Genomic DNA, 21932 nt, shown 5'->3' with positions numbered 1-21932 from the left:
CTCTTGTGTAAAAAAGTGCAAAAATCAACAATTGAACTCATCCTCCCCTTTCAGAGTGTGTGGCACTTATTATTGCTGTGGGGGTTGAGATATTTTTCACTGGGGGAGGAAGGCGTTTATTAGGTGGGGATGTTGCACTGCAGAGGTGAGAGGGGTCTTCTCTTGCCTGAAGAGTCTCCAGCGCCTCCACTGCCTCCGGCCGGCGGTCGGCCGCCCTGCGGCGCTCGAGCCACAAGATGCTGTTCACCTCGCAGCAGCCCAGGGGAAGCAGTTTACAGAAGCCGCTCGAGCAAGACAATACCAGAGCAGACACTCTGCACTGCAGCTGAGTGCACACAAGCGCACCACCAGCACCAGCAACAACAACACAAAAACGCCGCGTAACTGTCTGCCCCCTCAACTGCCAGCAACAACAGCTGAGATAAACAAACCACAAGGGCCCTAGCGGCTACACCAGAACGCGGACCCTAGCCCCCAATTTAGGCACCACCCAACGGCCTCCCAACAGGAAACAGGCCTGAAAAGCCTTTTTCAGGGGCGCAAAGAGGGCCCGCACAGGAGCCACTGCAAACACTCCATGAGGGCTTTTTAGGGTCCCCAACAGAGCGTTAACGTCCCGTAGGCGAAGAAATTTTCTTTGCCGCAGAGGCAACTTGTGGGCCCTCATACACCTTTTCCTATGTTTCTGTAGAAATGCCTCTCACCATCTCTTGCACGAAGTCGATTTGCAGAGTGCTGCGTGGGAAGTTGGACACCATAAAGCCCGAGTATCCTGAAAAACCCGGGACCCCAAACCCTAATCTCTGAGGCTCAGAATAAAAGCCACGAGCAACAAACCGTAAACTCCCGACCGAAACTTCTAGTCGCATGGCAGTCCTACAACAATAAAGGGCCCTGACCCTCCCCGTTCTAACTAGCACCGACCCACTTTCACATCAGATGAAGACCACGTTTTTGAGGTTTAGGGTTTAGGGTTTAGACTTTATGGCTTAGGTATTAGGTTTTGCGCCCGTGCCTTCTTCTTGCAGCGCCGCTATTTTTTCCAGCAAGGCAGGGCATGTCACAGCAGCTGGGATGGGAGCATGCGAATTCTTGTGCTTAGCAGCAGCAGCAGCGCCACTCCTTGCAGGAGCAGCAAGAGCCGCTGCTGCTGCAGACAGCTTCTCCATATCAATGTGGGCCAAACCGAAGCAGCAGCAGAGACGCTGCAGCAACCGCTCCAGAGGCAGTCCAGGGTCGGCAAAAACGAACACGACGGAAGGCCGCAGAGCCGCAGCAACAGCAGCACAAGTGTCTGCGCTTCTGCAGTGGTTGATTAGCTGTGGAGCACCCAAAACAAACTCTAGACCCCAAACCCTAAATCCCATACTCTTGGCTCTAGGTCCTATCGAAAGGGAATTTCTTGTTGCTTGTTTAATTGTCCAATAAGGGATAACTAACTGCCTGGACGAAGCAAGTAATTTTTTCTGCTTAGTGTCTACGGAGTAGTGCTGAGCTCCAACCAGTCCCTACCCGTCCGGTGGCCCTTGCAGTTGCAAGGGCTGAAGCGGCCGCTCCACCGGAGACGGCAACCCCTGCAGAAAGCAGCAACAGCAAGCAGGCATGGTGATGTTGCTTCACGCGGTGAATCTGCTGCTGTGTAATGAATAGGGGATCGCACCTTGAGGAATCACAGTTAGCGGCTGCACTTCAGAGAGCGCCGCAGTCAAAAGCTGCCATTCTGAGCTCCCCAGATCCTGTTCTATTGAGAGAATGGCGGTGCTGCTGTTGCCGGCGCAGCTACTGCTGCTGCTCCTGAGCTGAGATAGCTTGGATATCAGCAGAGACCGCAGAGCCTTTGCGGGTTCCTCGCTTCTCGCAGCCTCTCGAAGAATCCCAGCTGTAAGTACACCCCAGCAGCTTAAGCAAACGTATATCCAGTATGCTCGGATTAGGCCATTTAAAAGACAGGAATGTCAGTTGAGATAAACGATCAAACAATACATGCTCCAGGAAACCTCTTTGCATTGCTTCTCGGTCACCTCCTGAGAAAGTGCACTCAATTGAAATCGTACCCGCCGATAGGATGGGGATAACAGCGGTTCCTGGCTGCTGCTGCAGCTGTTGCTGCTGCTGCTGCTGCAGCTGCTGCTCGTCACCCACGAATAAAACCACGCGGAATCCCTTCGTGCTGTTCTCCACTCGGAGCTTTCGCTGACGCGGAATTGTCTCCTGCAGCTCTAGGGTGCCTTGCTGTTGTTGCTGCAGCTGCTCTTGCGCTGCTGCAGCCTTTCCATCCTCCCCTGGGCGCACCCCTATGCAACCAAAAGGCAGAGGCGGTAGCAGCAGCGGATGCAGAGACCAAAAATGAAGCTACGGAAACTGTCCCCCCCGAACGTCGCGACCTAAAACCCTCAAGGAAAGCCCTAAACCCCAAATCCTATGCCCCTGGTCTCAGAGCTTACTGCTGGCCAGCTGAGCTGTGGCAGCAATCGCCTGCTTTGACTGTTTATCTCTTTCAACTTCGGCCGCCAGCCATCTCCCTATCCAGGCGACCGCCTCCAGACCTTCCGGCCGTGGGTTCTGCTTGCAGAGGGCCTTCAGGCACCTGCAGAAAAAAGACGAAAAAGCATCAGCAGCAGCAGCATCAACAGGTCGGGCACAAGGCAAGCAGAAAGAAGCCAAATCAGCAATAACCCTGACAAAAGCTGCAGCAGGACGGTAGAACCAGCAGGCACGTTAACATCAGAGCGGTAGCTGCTGTGCAGACGCACTTGAGCAGCAACGATTCAAGGGTCTGTGGACCTTCGCTGCCGTCGCGCCAATCCGCCAGGCTGCACCTCACAAGCAGCAGCGGAGACAGCAGCCTTTGCACTCCCAACAAGCAGTGACGGCCGCAGCAACAGCCGCATCAACAGTAGCGGCCGGAAGGGGAGAGAGTGGAAAAATTATCAGCAGCAGCACATGGAATGACAACAGTTACATATGAAGCACTCGAGCGGCGCGTACGCTAAGGGGCGTTGGCCTGTGGCCGCTGCTTCTAAGAGATACGAAGCTGCTGTGTCTGTTGCAGCAGGCAGCAGAAGCAGTGGCAGCTGCCGAGCAGAGCAAGCGGTCGCAAGTGCTGCTGCTTCCTGTTCGCCTGCTGCAGCGAAGCCAACACAGCGGCGAGCCATACCGCACAGACTGCCCTGCCGCGGCATCCCCACTGCTGCTGCTGCTGCTGCGGCTGTTGCTGCCGCCCTTTCCGCCCTCAGGTTTGCTGCCACAATCTCTTCGCTGGTGCTGGTGCCGTTCTGTCTAGACCTCAAGGCCTTGGCGGCCGCCGCCGCTGCTGCGGCGGCTGTCGCTGCTGTTGCTGCAGAAGCAGCAGCAGCAGCGCCGAATGGCATGGGGCAGTGAGGTCCCAGAAGATCAGCAAACACCCGGGGAGCACCGGTGCGAGCGAGCAGTAGCGCCCATGCCTCTTGACCCTCAAGTGAGGCGGTAAGGGAAGGATAGTCAGGCCTGTCCTGCCACTCCTGAAGGACACGAGGCAGCCGCTGCATGCAAAGTCATTTGCATATGCCTGCAGCAGCAGCAACAGGAGTAGCAGCAACAGTTTCAGCCGCAGGTGTAGGGATGCCTCACCTGGCAAAGAAGGCCGACCGTCTCTTTGTTTAGTTGAACCTCCTTCTCCCAGAGAATATAAAAACCCCTCTGCTTCAGTAGCTTGCGTATCCCCTGTTGTTTCTGTTCCCGCTCTTGATGCAGCCGTCGCTGCTGCTGCCCCTGCGGCTCTCTCTGGTGCGCCATATTGTGCGTTTGCTGTTGCGGCAGCTGCAGTAACTGCAGCTCTTTCATCAAAAAGACGGCAAAGGTGCGTTGAGCGCGGATAAGAGGCTGTGGGTGTGGCGGACTGCCAAACAGCAGTTCTAAGAAACGCGTGGCCTCTCCCCTGGTCTTGGGGGCATGCTGCAGCAGCAGAAAACGCATCAAGGGTCCCCGCAACGGCATGAGGAGCCCCACTATAGCAGCTACAAAGAACGGGCAGCCAGGTCACCATTAGGGGCACTACGCAGGATCTTGTTCGGATGTACACGCGCCAGCGATTTCACTATAGCAAGAGCTCTGTTGCAGGGCTGCTGCAGTTGTTGTTGATGATGCTGTCCCTACTGCTGCTTACAAAGCCATTTCGCAGGAGCGATGTCCCACACAGAGCACGCAAGCTGTACGGCCGCAGAACGGCAGCCCTCGCTGGGTCTGGGGGGCCGCACAACTGCCGCAAGCGGCGGAGTGCATCGTAGCCTTCAACCGCAATGGCCTCTAAGAAGACAAAACCACAACAGTCACCGCTGCTGTTTCAGCTGCAGCTAACTACAGCCCAGAAAGATTCAACGGAAACACAAAAGGTAAGGAGCCGAGCGCGGGAAAAGCGAACTGGACGCTAGCATTTCACGCTTCACTAATGGCATACTGCAGCAGCACCGGTAGCAGGTGTTGTTGCCTGCGTTGCTGGTGTTGCTTTCCCGGGCTGATTTCGTTGGGCAGCGTTTGACTCACTGCAACCCGAAGCTTCGCACAAGAAGGCTTCCATCTCGGGGTAGTCTGGCTGCAATCGCAAACACCCGCAAGCCAAGAAGATTCACCTTCTGCTGCTGCAGCGGCAGCAGCATCCGCCATGGGCTCCCAGCATCCCAGCAGCAGCGGCAGAAACGGGGAGTTTCAAGCGGCAAAGCCGTTCACCAACTCAAAAAGGGACTGACACCCTAGGCATCGTCAAGCCTTCTGACAAATCCAAAGAGCGCCAATACACTAGTTTGTGGGCCACAAAGGGCTTTAAGGATGCTCGATGTCTCAACACGGATCCTTACAAAACCCAAGGGCTCGGTTGCAAAGGAGCTGGCTCCCCAACAACTGAGTTATTTGGTCTATGGAAGCCCCAAAAAGGGCGCCAGTGGGGCCCTAGAGGGCCTTTCACGTTTGCATTATGGGCCATGGGACCCCTACAGGAGTGCCTTTGCTGCTACAGGAGGGTCTGGGGGGTAGATACCTTCCCGATGCGACTGGGGAAGAGTTTTGCAATGTCCTGCTTGTGCAGTTGAAATTCAACGGAGGCCAAAACCGTGAGGCCCTCTTCCAGCAGCAGGGCCTCCACAGCCCGCTCGGGGCAGGGCTCCCCTCGAGCTTCTGCTGCTGCTGCAGCAGCAGTTACGTCAGGCTTCAGAAGCAGCACTGAGCGCTCAACCTCAGATGATTTCACTGCAGCAGCAGCAACAGCAGCATTAGCAACAGCACCAGCAACAGCGCATGCAACAACAGAATGAAGAGGGCCCGGACGGCCCGGATGCCGCTTTTCTCTCCCAAGAGGCTGCCTGCCCTGTGAGAGGCGCAGCACAGCATGATCAGTCGCTGTTACTGCAGCAACAGCGCCAGCAGCTTTTGCAGCAGCAGGAGCAGTCTTAGGTTCGAAACCGGACCCGACGGGTAGAAGAAGAGGACGTCTCGCTCGAAGGTCCAGCCGCAGCTGCTGAGGTAGAACTGCTGCCGCGTGGAGGCCCCAATACAGAAAGCCTTGCGGAACCTGCAAAACCACGAGTAGCAGCGAACGCATTTATTCCTTTTTTCTTGTTCTCTGTCTTGGGATCATCTGGCTTCAGCGCCTTGCGTCGTTTCCCGCCCTAGCGCGTTGCAGCAACAGCCTGGCTGCCTCGGCATTTTTTGCGTTTTTGTCCTGTGTCTTTGTGTTATTTGTGTTTCCGCTCCATCAGTATGGTTTAGTCTTTTTCACTCTCTGCTACTCTTTATTTTTTTTGTCCCTTCATAATCTGGTCCTTTGGCTGCTGTCACTATCCTTCTATCTTTGTCTGTCACTGTCTGCTTGAGTTTGTGTGTTTGTCGTTGGGTGCTCGTCCGTTTGTCTCCACTTTTTCTGCCTCTTGCGCGTATTTGTGCCGCCTATTTGTGCCTACGTCTAACCGCCACCTCCCCTCGCCCACGCCCGTTGTGGACCGGGTGGCCCGTGAGCCTCACGCCTCTACCAGGCCTGTCTCATCTTCTTCCTGAGATGCCTCAGCGGCGGCTTCAGCTGATGCGGAATCAGTTGTTTCATTAGTTGCCCCATCTGCCGCCTCGGCAGCCGCTTCGTCGTCTGCTTCAGCTGCTGCATCATCACCTGCGTCAGCTGCTGCTTCAATTGTTGGTTCAGCAGTTGCTGCATGGGCTACTCCAGCATGTGCTGGAGCGGCAGCTGCTGCAGCAAGGGACTCAGCCAACCGTTTGCGGGTTTTGCCCAGGGGGTGCTGCAGCAGAATGACTGTAGAGAGGCCGCGGGTGAGTTCCTCAATAAGCTCATCGCGATTCCACCCTTCAGGTGTCTCTGGCAGGGCCTCGTTTGCTTCTTCCTGTGGCAGTCAGCGCCCCAAACCCTAAACCCTAAGCATTGAACCCTCAAACTCTAAAGGGTACCCTGTAGAAAGAGCCGTCTGCAGGAAGGGACCAGGCAGGCGCGATTGTAAGGGCTGCCCAGTACCTCTGTGAAGGCGAAGGTCTTTGTCTTTATGATGTCGTAGCATGTGTCCAGCAGCAACTCTTCCACGTCCGGCCCCTAACAACGCGCCAAGCACTGTGCTATTGAGGTGTACGGACAGTTTAAAGATCAACTCGGCTGCCGCTGCATCACAGATGCCCATTTTCTTTCCCCTTCCCACTCCCCACTTATGCGGATCAACATGTATGTATCCATATATATATATATATATATATATTTGGAGAGAAAGACTATATACAGATCCACACAATATATATATATATATATATATATAGAGCTGTAGGGCATTGAGCCGCGTCCCCTGCTACCCGTGGGAGCTCAGTCGGTGTCTCGCTTTTCGTACAGTGAACGTTGTCCACCTATGCAGCTCGGGTTGTGTCATAGTGTACAATAAACTCAATGTTTCTTTCCTTTCTCTGTGTTTCTTTTGGGCTTGCCGCGTGTCTTAAATAGACGAGTGGCTTTGGCTACCTTCTTCTGCCGAAGAATTTCGGGGAAGAGGAGCAACACGGCTCCATCTCCAGGGCGAGCCGCCATGATGCAGACTGCAATTTAGTTAATTGTTGATCTGAGGCCCTAAGCCGGTAGCTCACCACGCACTGCTCTTCGTCCCTAAACCCTATGCCCTAACGGTAAACCCTACATATACCGCGAAAAGGGAGCGCTGCATATATCACAGGAGCGGCGCCTGAGAGACAGAGACACGAGGACTGCTCTACGACGACTGCTGTTGCTTGCGGGGGACGCGGGGCCCTAGATCCTGCGTACACCCTTAAGCTGAATTCTTGTAAGCAAGCAGTTAAAAGTAAATAAATTAAATGCTTCCATTTTTAATTTAGATTAATTATCTGCAGTTAGTAGAGCCCCCTTTTCAAACTCGCCACCTGCAGCCGCCGCGCATGCATCCCAACTCCAGCCTGGCTTGCTTTCCCTCCAAGGGTGCCTCTTTTTGTGTCTCCTCCGCAAGAGCAGGTAATATCTATGAATGGGGACAAAATTTAGTTTTTCTATAGAGGTACACAGCCTGGTAACTTGTCGTTGGTGCTGCGGGACCTGCCTACAGCCAGGCGGTCCCAGGCCCCCCTAGATAGCCACGCACAACCAAGAAAGAGACAGATAAGAAGACGCGCACGCACACGGATGCAGACAGGTAGGAGGAGAAAAGACAAACTGCGAGTAAAGTGATCTTCACCAGAAGCACGCAGTGCGCGTGCAAGCCTTCCCCTAGAGGGAACAGGAGTTGCGGTCGAGGAGCCCAGGCGCACAGCAGAGCTAACTGTTACCTACCGTGCGAAAAAAACAATTATACAAAATATTGAGCAATTTCCTGCCATCTGAGCAGCATAAAGATGTGAAGCGTTTTAATAGCGAACAGGCAAGCCAGCGGGAGCAGCGGCGACTGTCTCCGAGCGTCGGGCGGCATGTGGCTGATGCAGCTGCTGCCTTCCTTTCCAGCTGAGAGCTTGCTGGGCAGGAGGTGCTGCTGGAGGCGGCGTAGGGGGACAAGCTGAGAAACCAATAGCATGCACCGCCGCACGCCCCTGAGTAGAGCCCCATGATAGCTCCCCCTGATGTGGCCTGGGGGGACGACGTTGGGGTGGCCTATGCAGACCCCGACGAGGTGCTTGACCCCTGCGCCTTCTCTGTAGCGTATCCTCTGTACTCTGTGGATTCAGAGCTCTCGACAGAGAGCTCCAATAGGCAGTGGTCTTGCCGCCTGCTGCCATGTCTCCCGCCGCTCGGGCTGGTGTCTGCATCGTTAGGTCTGCAGCTGGGAGCTGTTTTTCTGCTACTGGCTGCTGCTAGCAATGGCAAGCGCCTCCACGGGCTGAAGCCGAGTTCGTTCGACCCGGAACTGCCTGCCATTTACACGTATTTGTTGCAGAGAGACCCGAAGACCTACGCCTGGTGCCTCGCATACGTGTTTGCTGCGTTGTTGCTGTTATTCTGTGTGCTGACGACGGGGGCAACAGCAATCGCCGTTTTCCTGGGCTGCTGCAAATGGGCCCGCGTCATGCGCGGCTTGAGCATCGTTCAGGCCTTCATATGCCTCGGGGCAGCTGCCACATGCGCTACATGGCTAGCCGGCTACGCAGTGGCGCAGTCTGGCTTGCGGGGCACAAATATCAATGCCTTCCTTGCGCCTTTCAACTACGGCACCCTTCTTTTTGTTAAGACACACGAGGTCATGATTCGAGCTGCAGGCGTTATGCTCGCTGCAGCTACAGGGGCTAGCGCTCGAGCATCGAGAGCCACTTGCCACGACACTGCGGTCGGAGCCACAGTGTACGTACACCCACGCATGCACAGCTCAAAGCATTCGAAGGCATCATCATCGCCCTGTACTCATTCTAAGCACAGACAAGACCTTTTTTCTGTCACTCATCGTTAGCTTTCAAGCACAACATTGAACAGGGTCTTGCGGAGTTGCGGAGTTGGTGTAGTCGCTTGTTGCAGCGGTGTTTGCAGTCTGACTGCGAGGATTTACGGCCTACGATCTAGGGTGTATAGTTTGTATGTTTGTGTTTCAGGACGTCTTTTGCGTTAATTGTGTCTTGGGCGGTGAGCTTCCTGCTCTTGCAGGCTGCGGTAGGAGGTATGGCGCCGCCTGTGTTTGGAGTTCCTTCTGGGTTTTTGTCTTTCGCTTGCTTGTTGAGTTTGAACTTCGGGTGTTTTGGGCGTTGGCGTTTGGCGGTGTTGATGGGGCTGTTTGGGGCGTCGGCTTTCGTGGCGCTCTTAGCCTGGTCCGCTGCCCAGGAGACGTATACTATCGTCTACAGCAACCGCATCCACTCGGAGACGCCTCTTGTAGTACAGCTGAAGCGGCTGGTGAACATTAAGCAGTGGGCTCGGGCCCTAGGGCACAAGATAGGCGTGGCCTCCCTCGTACAGCTAGCTGCTGCGCAGACTGTGCTATGTCTCTTCGCTGCTGCCATTATGTTTGGCCGCGTCTTCGGGCACAAAGTAGACGCATGCAAAAGAAAAAGGAGACAGAAAAAAAGAGATAAGGCCGTATGCGACGCTATCCACCATGCCGCCACCACCCACGCGCACCCCCAGGCTATTGTTGAAACCTATGCCGCTGAACCGGTTTTCGATGCCTCCGTCCCTTCTCCTCTGCCGTTACCCCTCCCTCCTCCCTTAGAGCCCACAAAAATCCTCGTGCCCCCGCCTCCCCACGCGGTCTTGCCGTAGTTTTCCCCTGGCCTTATAATTCTTGCAAATGAATGTGAGACTCTTCATTGGGGGGGTCGCCGTGCCGACCTTGCAACCTCTGTAGCTGCACACGCTAACTACCAAAATGACAAAAAGACCGAGACAGATTTACGCCTCCAGAGTCCCTCGCCGTAGAGATAGAAGGGGTTTCAGCAGCAGTACAAGGCTTTATGCAGTGTTTGTTTCTCCGTTGCGATTTCGGCTCAGCACTAGACTAGGGGTTCAATACAACAGACAGGCAGCAAAGACTAGCTGGTCTGTGCTCAAAACTTCTGAGCCCAACTAAGTAACGCAGACACGCCATTACGCTCGAAAAAGTGCTGTTGCCTGTCCAGACCCGCTGAGCCGAGGAGTACATGGCCCGTAGTCGGTGACCTCTGCATGGGTTCAGCCCCTTATTCACGCTCACGGCCTTCAGGTGAGCCTAGCTTATGGCTGCCTGAGGAGGCTGCCTCATAGCCCTTCATTAAACCATCCATAACAGTGGTTCTCTTAGGGCAATGGGGTCGTTTGGCGGGCCCCTGGGGCTCTTCGGGGCTTACGGCTCAACCACTTGGGGAGGGTCTAAACAACCAGAAAAGACTCGTATCAGCTGGTGTACTATCGTCGGTGGTCTTCTGCTGAGTTTTATTTGTTTACCACGGGGCGAATGGGTTAACTAGGTCCCTGGGATGCGTCCACCGAGGCAAACCACGGCACCATATATTTGTGTATATATATGAGCAATGCATTTGTGAGCAATATTTATATATAGTCTATATAATACACCTATAGTAGTTGCATGCTATACATATTGCTCGGCAGAACGCCACGTTCTTGCGTTGGTATTCAAGCCCACTTAGGGCAAATACTCGGTTGAGGATTCGCTCCCATGCATTTGTTTTCCTTTGAAATGGCTTGTGACAGAGGACGGAGGCGCAGGCAAAAACGTGCCATTATCTCGGTGGTTGTTGTCCCCACCCCCAGTCAATACTTGAGCCAAGGACATATTTAGGTATGTCCTTAGCTCTAGCTTTTTTTCAAGCGCAGTGCAAGACATATGCAAATATAGAAACCCAATCACACCTCCATATATAATAATATACATAAGTATAGGTATGCATATTTGTATATATTATCTACACCATACGAAGAATTTGGGATTCCGAGATAAATACGCCGGGGTGTTCTCTGTGAGGACCCACCATTACCGACAGTATTTTGGTCGTTTCTCTCGAGCTTTGCAGATCTTTGAAAAAGTGAACCAAATAAAAGACAGGCATTTGCTCTTTTTAATCCACAAGTCACCAGAAACCCATTGCATGACCCTGCTGCCCACTCACACATGCAAGAGACCGCCCCGGCCCCAGTGGACCCTTTGTTTGCGGCAAGAGGTCTCTGTGTCGTTTCCTGTTTCCTCGGCCAGTGCATTAGTTTGAAAACGGATTTTTAGTGTTTCTTTTGAATCGGAATACCTCTAAAAAGGGAAGAAGGCGAACGCAGGAGGCCCCGATAATATCCGTGGCCCTCTGTCGGCGGCGACCCTTGGGCTCCAAGGGCAGCAAGGCTGCTGCCGCTTTCTTTCCCGCTGCAGTGCCTGTACACCTCAATAAACCCTGGAAGCCACTAAATACGCAGCACAAGAAAGCCTTCGGGGCCCGACGTCCTCCAGGGGCCGCCGCAGCCCTCAGGCCATCAACGGCCCTTTACAGCACACAAGAAACATCAAAACAGAGATATAAAATAGTGTCAACATGCTCAAACATGTAGTGGGATTGACAGCCCTGCTGGGGCTGCTCAGCCACCCAGCACACACTGCAGGTGGGCACAGCACCGAGAGCACAGCGGCCCTGTTTCTCTCGGTTGTCTGGCTGTACTCTCTCCTGCTTTTGCATTTTCCACTTCTCCTACAACGCTCTGCTGCTCCTGTCTCTCCTCCCCATTTCGCCTTCATATCTGTTTGTTTGTATGCCTGAGCCTCGGCGAAAAACCTCCTTGCTTTCTTCGTTCGCCCGCCTGTATCATTTGCTGCAATTGCGCCCTTCTATCATTTTCCCAATGCATCGTCTTAGAGTCTTCTGCTTGGCTCTAGCTCTCTGACTCCCACCCATACGTGGCCTGTCTAAATAAGAGGGACGTTAGCGAAGGCCACTTTGCGTGCTGGCGTGTCGCAGGAGGCATACAGCCGAATGAAGGCACAGCAGCTGCGCTGGGTAACTCCGGGGCTGCTGGCTGTCTCTTTCCTTCCCCTCGGTATCAGCGGCCCCTCTCCCTGTCGGAACTCCCCACGCCGTGCGTCTTCCCACTGGGTCACCCGGACAAGCGGCCAGCTAGGCCTCTCCTAATTCTGCTTTTTGCTCTTGAGGATTCCTTGCGCAGGTCCAGAGGCCTTGCAGAGACAGAGGGGCCCTGGAAGCGTTGGCTTGTTGTTTTGGCTATGCAATGTGAGTCGCCTTTTGGCGGCTGCAAACAGTCATTGCCACTTCTTATGTTTTGTCTGCAGAGAAGGGGAGGGCCCGAGCGGCTTCTGGTGGGCTCTGCCCAAGGCGGTCGAGGAAAAGGAGGTTTCCTTGAGGACCAGGGGTCACGGGGAGCAGCTGCCACGGCAACAGCAGCACCTACAACGGGAGCACGCCCATCGGGGGCCCGATGCAACTGCGGAGGGCCTTACAGGAGACAGTTCGGATTATGAGGCTCAAGGACAGCAGCAGAGGCAGCAGGAAGGGCTCCGAAATCACCGCTACGCGGACTCAGAACGTCTTCAGCCGCAGCTACCTAGAGATTCGGACGATAAAGCGCAAGCGAAGCAGCCTTTGCTGCCAGAGGCGCAGCCCTCTGGAGAGGATCAGGTGCAGCAAAAGCCAAGACTGCATTCAGGGGGCCTGCAAGAACCTGACGAGCTAAGCGAGAGTGATTGGAGCGAGGGAGAGGCCAGCGGAGATGAAGGCCAAGCAGATGCTGCAACGAGCAGCATGCCACGCTTGCATTGGCACATTTCGCCCAAGCAGCTCGAGGGCTCCACGCTGCCGATGTCCGCAATCTACAAAGCGGTGAGCCAGTTCATGGGAAGACCTATGCGGACTGTTTCCTGCTCTCAAGAGGCACCTTCATTTGTTTAAAGCTCGGCGAGATATATAGAAGACTGTTCTTTGTTTCTCTTCACAGGTATCGAAGATCAACCGACGCTATGAACCGTGCGGAGAGACTATCAGGGATTTGACCGCCTCAGGTGGGCTGGTGCAGTTTGTTTTGGATATTGGAAGCCTCAAATTGGCTCATTACCTCTCATATATCCAGAAACAACGGCAGCAGCATCAAGAGCAGCATCAGTTGCTCAACTCGGCTAGTGTAGGCATCTTATGTCCGCAGAGGAAGAACTGCTTGGCACTATCTTGCGGCGATGGAAAAGTTCGGGCTTTCGTCCTTTCCTAATAGAGGGAATGACAGTCACTTCGTAGGGCTAACACAGCAATTTGAGGCCTCACGATCTGCACCATACGCCAGCCGGAGGAGAGAAGAACATATATTCTCTACAGATGTTGCAGATGATCTGCTGCTAAAGGTGCACATCTCTTTTTCTGCGCATTTGTCTCTGCGTGGTCAGGGAAGAGCAGCAATCCATCGTTCAATACAAGGCGTTGACCTCCAAACTCGTAGACATTTACATGCGGGTGCTTGAGGTGAAGTCTCTCCCCAACAGGCCCTGATGTCCCTTAAGCTAGCTTGCCCATGGAGAGCAGCGTTGAGCAGCTGCCATCTGCAGTAGCCAGAGGTACACAGTTGAGGGCCCACAAGGCCTCCCTGCAACCAGACTGCAAGTGATACGGGGCCTCGCACTCTTGCCTGTAGCTTGCTCCTGCTGTGCACGTGGCTTTTGCAGATCAACAAGACTCCGATGACCGACAGCAAGTAGGAATGATCTCAGGAGTAGCTGATATTCCTGCACGTCAGGTGCACGGACACCTGCGGCACAATGGGTTTTTCCTCAAACCGTTGGCCATAGGGTTATGCGTGCTCTATGCAGGCGGAAGCGGCCAAGGCACACGAGCCTGCCTGTCGAAGTGGCTTCGAAGCTGCTCAGCCCCTCCTTCTCCGCGACGGACAGAGAACAACTGCTGGTGAGCAAAGCTAGCCTTGTTCGGGAGTCTGGGAATATTTCCGTGCCGGATGCTAGATAAGGAGGGTTCAAGAATGGCGCTGCTGTAGCCTTCTATGCTCGCAGAGCAGTGGGATGCCTCGGTTTCATCTGTAGTTTGTATCTGTTGCATTTCTGGCGTCAGGGAGCCATGGAGGCTCAACGGATACTGGAGAAGCATATAGCCATCTTCCCACTCATGAAAAGCCGCAATCATTTCTGCCTCATTGTCCTTGATATCATGTGGGGGCACACGAGTATGACAGAGTTTGGTGTGAAGGAATTATGTAGCTCTTCTAATAACGCAGCTATTTGTTCCCCTATGTGAGCTGCTGCCGGGACGCGAATTCTGAGTGCGTCACGGAGAGCTGCTGTGCTGCAGTAAGGGCCCAAACTCCGTTTTGATTTTACTGCGCTGGTTCGACCCATTCGGAGAACCAGGGGAGGTGCCCATGACAAACATGTTGCGCCTGGTGAAGCAGCTTGCTAGGGTTGATGGTGAGACAGGGCTACTCAACCCAGAAGGCTGGGCACAGGCTCATACAGTCACAGCCTGCGCAGACAACCTGCCAGTGGTCCAGTGTACGTGGAAGCGCAGGAGGTACTCTTTTTGCGAGTGTTTGACTTTTTTCGTCCAGGCCGGAAATTGTCCAGTCTTCATCGAGCAAACTTCGCTTCAGAGGTGCGTCATCCCGCTTGGATTCTTCCCTTCATGAGTTCAGTCTGCGCCAATTCAAGCTTTAAAACACGCCGAAAGCAATGGAGGGTTGTCCTGCTTGCTGATCTGTGCGTATTCCTCAGCCTAATGTCACCAAAAGGAACGACCCAAGAGACTCGGGCGTTCTGTGCTGCATGCTGGCCACCCAGTTGGCGGAGGGCTGTTCCCCAGTAGCCTCGGAAGGAGATGCGGCCAATTTCAGAAAGCAAATGGTAATCTTCTTCCCTACTAGCCAGCAGGACAGCTCTTTGCTCTTTGCTAGGGGCACTCGTACTAAATTCTAATTGCCGTCATAAAAACTAATGGTGCCCAAGGGAGTTCTGCTTAGAAAGCAACAACGGGAACAGTAGATGGGCTAACTTGCACGGTCAACGCCCGGGCATTAAGGACGGGGAAGACGAGAGGTGGGGGACGAAGCGGGGCCCAGTGGTGCATTAGTGCTGACGATGCTGACGGAAAGCTCATTTGGTGCTTGCTGTTTTCAGGTGTTGAAGCTCGACTTTGCTGGGCGCTGGCGGCGGGAGAGTGTAGTTGAGGAGCTATGACTTTTAATTTGTTTTTTCCAATGAGTTTATCTGTGCAAGTTTTGAATCTCTGTGGTGCCTTCAATCCTTTGTGCGAGCGGCGATGAAGCACCACAAGCACTAGCAGTAGAAGAGGGCCGCAGCACCTTGCGTCTGAACGCCCATAAGGGCTTGCCAAGACATATAAACGATCAAACCGAGAAAAATTTCAGGATCTGGGCTCATAAGCTTGAGCTGGTGTTGCACATTTGCAGAGAGTGCTTGCGAGGTAGGGAACGTTGAAAAGCAGCTCGCTTTGCTGCAATGTCGCCTTGCAGAAAGCAATTCGGGTGACCTTAAGGTATAGGCGGCTGCAACACATTCAGTGTTCGTACGGTTCCTAGCAGTAGGCACCACAGGAGATGCATTTTTCTACGCACAACACCCCAAAACCGTGACTGGCACAGTATATGGGGGGAGTGCGCATAGGGCTTCTTATAGCAAAATCGAAAGGCTGAGGTTGTCTTAGTAGCGAATTTGTCAGCAGCGAAACCACTTAAGCCAAGCACTCTCACTCGAGTTAAGTTCTAGGCAGCCGCCGACAGGCAGCCGGGAGCATCGGGCGAGTGTGGACCACCAGGCGGTCGTTGCTCTGAATGAGGAGAAACGGGGCTAATAGGTGGTCCTTGGACATTTAAATCTTAATCAATTTTTTCTTAGTGGAGTAAAAACCTGATGTTATTTTATTCCGCACAACCCAACTAAGGGTCTCGTGCTTCTGCCCATCGCAGCCAGCCAACCAAAGCGAGTAAGGCCCCCTGTTGCCTGGAGACATGGCAAGCTTCTGGGGCGTCTTCAGAGTTTGATTTGACTTTTCCTTGAGTAATAGACTGATTCTTTAGATGCAAATGACTCATATACTCGGAAAGACAGGGCCAGAGAAGCATCTACCTGCCACAGCCTGGGCCGTCCCACAGAGGGCCCATTTGGCTGTCGCTCACATAGGACCAGCTCGTTCGGCACGTAATGGTACTCATTTCTTTCTTATAAGGCGGGCGTCGATCTGTGTTGTGTAATGCTAGAAAAGAAGTAGGAGGTGGAGGCGCGCCTGCAGGCGGATTCGTCTGTGGCCTGTGGCCCAGAGGGCTCGTCAGTGGTTGGTCTGTCCCTTGAGCACCCGCCTGCTCAGGTGCTTTGTTTGGCTGAAACCTAAACAGATTCTATATGCTGAAGAATCAGACTGTCTGGGGGGGTATGCCTGTTGAGGAGGTCGAAAAAGACAAGTTGCTCGGACGCAAAGATGGAGGACCCAGCATCCCTTCTTAAGGGCAAAGATGACAGACCCAGTGTTGCACTTTCACGAGAATACGACAATCTGTACCAGCTAGAACTCAAGTACTGGTCCGTTAGGACCTTAAGGAAGACCGTGAGATATACGGGGTGCGTAGCGCTTACCGGGCAGTTGATTGCCGCCCTCTTTTGCTTCATTGCAGCACCGTGGGCGGACTCGGCAGAAAAGAACCGACACCTCAGACTCACGGGATGTATTCTGCTATCCACCTTCTCCGGCAGTTGCCTCTTCTTCTCGATTGCTGCAGTTGGTGTCGCGTGGGTGGTGAGCCAGAGATAACGCAGTGGGCGCACAGCCCTTAGTCCACCTCCAGGCAGACACGCAGGCATACACCTACTTGATACGTTCACAAACGAAACGCAAGGCAAGATGGTTGCATCAGTACAGATAAAACCAGCCAATTTTAGATCATATTTTGTTCAATACCTACTAGCGTTTGCACGTACCAGTGCGCATCATCTAGATTATGCATGAACACACATGCGTTTTCCACGCACCCATGCTGTAGGTATATACCTTTATATGCGTATGTTTTGTATAGTAAGCAGTGTGACGTAGCGTCACTTGGAGTGGCGCCGGTGAAAATATCACTCACCCACTTCCAACCTCGAAAGTCGCTGCTTGTGTGGGTTTCGCAGACAAGTGTGAAAGCCCACGTGGGCAACGCGCTGCTCTTCGCAAGCTTCCACCTCAAGTCTCTTATGTACTCTTCCTGTGCATGCGCCATCTCTGCTGCACTTCTAAAGTGCATCGGTCTTCAAGCAGCTCCTTTGAGTTTCGGAGCTATCATCGCTTGCACTTGCCTAATACTGCTCCAGTTGGTGCTGCAGCCAGTACCACTAGGTGGGTTGTGGGCCGTCTGCGCTGCAGGCTTTCTGTTTTTTACTATAGGGACCCAGCAACTGATAGCTGCGCTGGCGGAAGGCGCTCTACCTAAGGGTTTCTTCGCTTTCGCCGGCTATAGTCATCTGTGGTGGCTGTCGCCTCTCATTGCAGCAGCAGTTCTTGCTGCTGTCTTGCTGCTGTGCCACTACCTCGAACTCCTTCTGGCTGTTTCTCGGGGAGGCTACCACATATTCTGTCCACCGAACCCCCACCTTTACAGTTTAGATGACTTGGCGCGCGATGCGGCACAAGGAAGGCCTTTGTCACTGTCTCCCAGCAAGCCGCGCAGCCCGCCATCTGTTGCGGCTTTTGCCCAACTGTTTCGAGAGAAGCTGTCCCCGCGCCTACAGGGGCCAGCTATGGCGCAGCAGCGAAGGACTGTGGGAGGCCCTGCATCAGCAGCTACAAGGCCAGCAGCGACCGACCAGGAGGCTCTAGTCACAGAGCGTAAATTCAATGCAGAGCCCTCACAGCAGACGAAGGCATCCTCTGAAGGTGCGTGGCTAGTTGCCCTATGGCTTAGGGGATCCTTCTTCTTGGCAAGCCTTGGTGCTCTCTGTATTGCACTGTCATTGGGCCTCTGTGCCATGGTTTCTGATTCCGGAGCAGCATTCCATGGTAGCCGAGGCCCCGCTGCATTTGATGAAATTTCTAATCTACTGCTGGCAACCCAGCGGCAGCCCATGCAGCAAGTTGAGGTCTCCTTTGTCACTGTTCAACAACAGAAGCCGCTGCTTGGTGGAGGCGCCCAGTTGGCACGGAACTTCCTGCAGCAGCAGGAAGACGCCTTGTTTTTAGAGAATCAGCGCCTCCGGTGGCAACAGCGAAGTTCGCATTTGTCTCATGTCCTTCAAGCGCCTGCTGAAAACTCAACGGGTGACGCCTTCCACATATCATCCATGGTTGATCACGGCGCTGAGGCTATATCAGGCAACTCATTTTTGCATCTCCGGCGCCACGATGGCCCTCAGAAGGACAAAGCACATCATCAACACGGCATGAAGAGCGCCGCTGCGTTGCTGCTTCTCGCACTAGTGCTGCTGACGCCTATAATAGGAACCAGCTTGGCCGAGTGGATTGAAGGTGGGCCACAGCGGCAGCGGCGAGTACCCGACGACGGCTCTTTGGCTTTCCGCCTAGCCAATAGGCGTTATTTACGAGTAGATGCCTTCTTAGGGGAAGTCATTACCCGAAATCCTCCTTCTGTTCTTTTTGTGCGTTTCAGATATCTTCTTTGCGCACATGGTGCTGATAAAGAGAAACCCTTGTATGATCGTACCACCACCAACGCTAGCCATCCACCCACGAACCCCTGTACTAGAACCAGCCAAGCTAACAGAAGCAGCACCAGCCTCCGCGGATAGTTCGGACCCCCTTCTGCACTTGACTCCAGAAAAAATGACGCACCATACGCCTCAAAACTTCCTAGGCCTCCATACACAGCCGATGCAAGAGCAGCAGCCAGAACAGCCGAGGAAGCAGCAGACACAGGGCGAGCAGGAGCAGCAACCATAGCAACCGCAAAGCTGGGGAACGACGCTGGGAACTTCGCATCCATCGGGGTAACACCGGGAAGGCAGTGTTGGTGTAATCGCATACCCCTTAGAGGGAGATCCCCAAGGAGGTGACTGTGATTTTTGCCTCCGCAATTTCTGTCCAAAATGCTCTTTTTTTACGTGTGCCTGGGGCTGCAGCACGAACAGGAGAAATGGCGGGTGACCTCACCTTTGCGTTAGCAGAAGCCGCAGCAGCACGAACAGTCCAGTCATAGTTTTGTACTTTTTTTTAAATGGAGAATGCGTTTGGGGTACTCAAAGAGAGCAGACCTTCCGAGAATAAGGATAGATAAAGGGAACTTCTTAATATCCTGCAGCCACCGAGCTGGAGCCTGCGTACACTGACGGCCCCTTGGCAGAGGAGTCCAGCGCAGATAAGCCCAGACGAAGAAGCAACTACAGCGGCTGCTGCCAGCTGCTGCGTAGCTGCCCCTGCTTCTGCACCGAATGCTTTGTATTTTAGTTGTGTTGAACAGGGAAGCGCGAAAAAGCGGAAAACTGGGTGGGTTTGGTGTACGGAAATATGAACTAGACACAATGCTATTCTGAAGGTACAGTTCTTTCTGTTCCCTCTGCGCTCCTTTTGCGCGCTCATTTCGTCTTCCGGGAAGCATATTCCTTCCCGTCATCAATGACGGCGCGTTTCTTTTGTCGGCTATAGTTTCTCTCTGCCCAAGTGCTGACGTACAACGCAATCGGAGCACGGTGAGCCAGTGCACTGACTTCGTGCAGCGTCTGCGACGTATCTTAGTATCGTTTCTGTAAGCGCATTTAGCTGCATTATTGCCATTCCTCTAAGCATTTGCAGTGCACATCACAGTTCGTTTTTACCTCCGGGTTAGCACCCGTAAGTTTACGGCATACGGCACTGCTGAATCCGTAGAAGAGTCTTTGCTCAGCAAAAGGCACTGAAAGGACCAACCTGCGCCTCATTTGCGATAGTGGAGAGTTTATGCAAAGCCTTGTAAGCGGGGATGTATGAACATACATGCTCCAGGGGAGAGGGACACTCACAGCGGCTGGCAGATTCAGTTCCCATCGTGCTGTAACCACAAGTGCTTCACAGACTGTGCGGCTAACCGACAAATGCCTGCTTCGGCGCCGCTTCTGCATGCAACAGTGGCCTTAGGGACATCCCAAATGGAGTGTGACTGTGTCTGTTTGAACCAACGAACAAGCTAGCGACTGGTGCTTACCGTACAGACAGGTGCGGGGATTATGCAGAAAAGACATTAAGAGAAAGCCCAACTTCAACCAACCTGCAGTGGAACAAGTGTTATGCATGGAAGAGCCCTAGCATCTTCCCTTTAACACCATTAAAAGAGTCATAAATGAGTCAGGTGTCGAAATCCAAAATCTTATTAGGCACTACCCTTGGCAACAAGATACTGCAGTAGAATACATAAAAAGCAGCACATAGGAAGATGCACAGGAAAAAGGGGGAGCACCTACGCAGCAGATGCACAAACAGTCAGGTTTGTCTACCTGACAACCGTAGCCTCAAACAGCCAAGAGCCGGAAGAGGGGGGAGCGCCTGATGCCCTCAGGCACTTTCATAATATGTAGGGGTGCAGCGACTAAGTGCAGAATCACTACAGTCTGCTGTTGTTAACCTGCTGCACGAAATGCTCTCTTCGTCCTGCACGAAACCCTTTTCCTGCTGTACGCAAGAGCCTTCTGACGTCTCTGCCCCACAGGCCAGTTCGGAAGACTGAAAGACAGATGAATGCTCCTTTGTAGTATTGCAAAACTTCGAACCACATTCCAGCGGCTCAGCTGTATCGTCAGCGGTGGAACTGCACGGGGCCTCCAGTGCAACAGGCGCGGCTGCCTTGCCAGAGCAAAGTCCAACGCGTGATGGACTGTCTTCCCTCCCGTCCCCTGGAGTAATCTTCTCCTCTACTGAAGTGCCCCCGTCTTCCTGGGTTCCTGATGTAGAAGGAGTAACCACGTCGTAGGGCGCCAGTTGCACAGAGTCGCAAGTGGCAGAAACAGGTGCTGGCGCTGCAGCGACAGGAGGAGCGGCCCCTTGTGTGAAGGCCTCTTCGGAAGGTCGTCTTACTTCGGGTGGGCCAGAGAGGGGGCATATATCTACAGCTGCGTTGGGCTGCTGAGCATCTCCGTAGGGTTCTTCTTGTCCTTGATCTTGCTGGAGCTGCTGATGAGGTGAAGTGGCTACGTCAGGGGGCTGTTGGCCCTCTTCTGCTGCTACGGGGTCTTCTGGGGTTGCGCTGGGCAGGGGCGAGACAAGCTGGCTGAACTGCCTCAACCGGTCAATTGCCATGTCCCTGGCCTGGAAGAAGCCGTGAACTGCGCAAGTATATCCTTTCCATATTCGGCGGCCACTAGCTGGGTCTCGAACCCTAGCGTACCACCTGCCGAGTACTCGGTTGTAATTCAGGTGTGGAATACGAGGGAGCTTTCGAGCTTCGCTTTCCCACCGCAGGAGCTGAGCTTTTGTTGTCGTGGCTCGTGGAGCCGAAGTCGCTCCGTTCGTGCCACAGGCATCGCCGCAAGACCCCTTGGCCCGGGAGCTTGCTGAGGCTGCCTCTTTGCCTTGGGCCTTTAAGATGCTAGCTTTCCGTTTCCTCACAATGGGCTTCGAGCAGCCTGGAAGCCGCCCGTTGGAGAGCTTTGTTTGCTGGGGTTGCGCAGGATGGCAGTCACCTTCGGCTGCAGCGTTTTGTAACAAATTCCTCGGCAGCTCTACGCGAAGGGCTTCCAGTATGGAGGCAGCACACAGTTTGTGTTCCGTCCGAGGAGGGGCGTGAACCTGTGGTATGTCTTCTTTGAAGATGCCAAAAATGAAGGCGTCCGGCAAAGGAATGGGCACAGGGGCCCACGGGCAGTGCAGGAGGTCTAAGGACTCCGCAGCACGAGAGTAGAAATCTGCAATGCGCGGTTGCACGGGCAAAGCCCTTAAAAACTCCCCGTCTCGCCACTCCCCTAACAGCGGTCGAGTGGCTCCAGACGGGGACACACAACACGAAAAGCCGTGCAACAGACCGTCGCGGAAGTGCCCAAAGAACGTTGGTCCTTGCGGTACCACAAAAATGCCTGCACGAACGCAACGCCCCCCCC

At 53.8% G+C, this 21932-nt stretch overlaps 6 protein-coding genes across 6 annotated transcripts in view; 4 read left to right on the top strand and 2 right to left on the bottom strand.

Annotated features, from left to right (window-relative positions):
- Positions 1-989: 989 nt before the first annotated feature.
- EAH_00010280 (hypothetical protein) lies at positions 990-6650 on the bottom strand (the record flags this gene model as incomplete). Its single annotated transcript, XM_013395169.1, has 13 exons — positions 990-1319; positions 1513-1574; positions 1661-1879; positions 2055-2282; positions 2445-2587; positions 2989-3500; positions 3610-3877; positions 4077-4187; positions 4425-4570; positions 5012-5220; positions 5439-5542; positions 5992-6362; positions 6603-6650. The coding sequence occupies 13 exons, from the start codon at positions 6648-6650 to the stop codon at positions 990-992; spliced, it is 2751 nt and encodes a 916-aa protein (XP_013250623.1).
- A 1413-nt stretch (positions 6651-8063) lies between these two features.
- Positions 8064-9703, top strand: EAH_00010270 (hypothetical protein, conserved; the record flags this gene model as incomplete). The annotated part of the gene is made up of 2 exons (XM_013395168.1): positions 8064-8794; positions 9040-9703. The coding sequence occupies 2 exons, from the start codon at positions 8064-8066 to the stop codon at positions 9701-9703; spliced, it is 1395 nt and encodes a 464-aa protein (XP_013250622.1).
- A 1754-nt stretch (positions 9704-11457) lies between these two features.
- On the top strand, positions 11458-13382 carry EAH_00010260 (hypothetical protein, conserved; the record flags this gene model as incomplete). The annotated part of the gene is made up of 5 exons (XM_013395167.1): positions 11458-11524; positions 11878-11995; positions 12207-12753; positions 12869-13051; positions 13308-13382. The coding sequence occupies 5 exons, from the start codon at positions 11458-11460 to the stop codon at positions 13380-13382; spliced, it is 990 nt and encodes a 329-aa protein (XP_013250621.1).
- A 50-nt stretch (positions 13383-13432) lies between these two features.
- On the top strand, positions 13433-15101 carry EAH_00010250 (hypothetical protein; the record flags this gene model as incomplete). The annotated part of the gene is made up of 6 exons (XM_013395166.1): positions 13433-13521; positions 13728-13821; positions 13984-14110; positions 14477-14520; positions 14640-14768; positions 15042-15101. The coding sequence occupies 6 exons, from the start codon at positions 13433-13435 to the stop codon at positions 15099-15101; spliced, it is 543 nt and encodes a 180-aa protein (XP_013250620.1).
- A 1258-nt stretch (positions 15102-16359) lies between these two features.
- Positions 16360-18810, top strand: EAH_00010240 (hypothetical protein, conserved; the record flags this gene model as incomplete). The annotated part of the gene is made up of 4 exons (XM_013395165.1): positions 16360-16674; positions 17049-17163; positions 17281-18378; positions 18521-18810. The coding sequence occupies 4 exons, from the start codon at positions 16360-16362 to the stop codon at positions 18808-18810; spliced, it is 1818 nt and encodes a 605-aa protein (XP_013250619.1).
- A 1584-nt stretch (positions 18811-20394) lies between these two features.
- The window catches only part of EAH_00010230 (hypothetical protein, conserved), a gene marked incomplete at both ends in the record, with an annotated part of 2355 nt that continues 817 nt past the window's right edge, over positions 20395-21932 (bottom strand). Inside the window, one exon of the mRNA XM_013395164.1 lies at positions 20395-21908. Within this exon, the coding sequence (XP_013250618.1) occupies positions 20395-21908 (1514 nt within the window). The remainder of the gene's footprint in view (positions 21909-21932) is intronic.

Source organism: Eimeria acervulina, genomic scaffold (assembly GCF_000499425.1).
Source record: "Eimeria acervulina Houghton genomic scaffold, Eah_scaff52, whole genome shotgun sequence".
NCBI lineage: Eukaryota > Apicomplexa > Conoidasida > Eucoccidiorida > Eimeriidae > Eimeria > Eimeria acervulina.
Note: the sequence above shows the minus strand (reverse complement) of the source record. Positions and strands in the feature narration are given on the sequence as shown.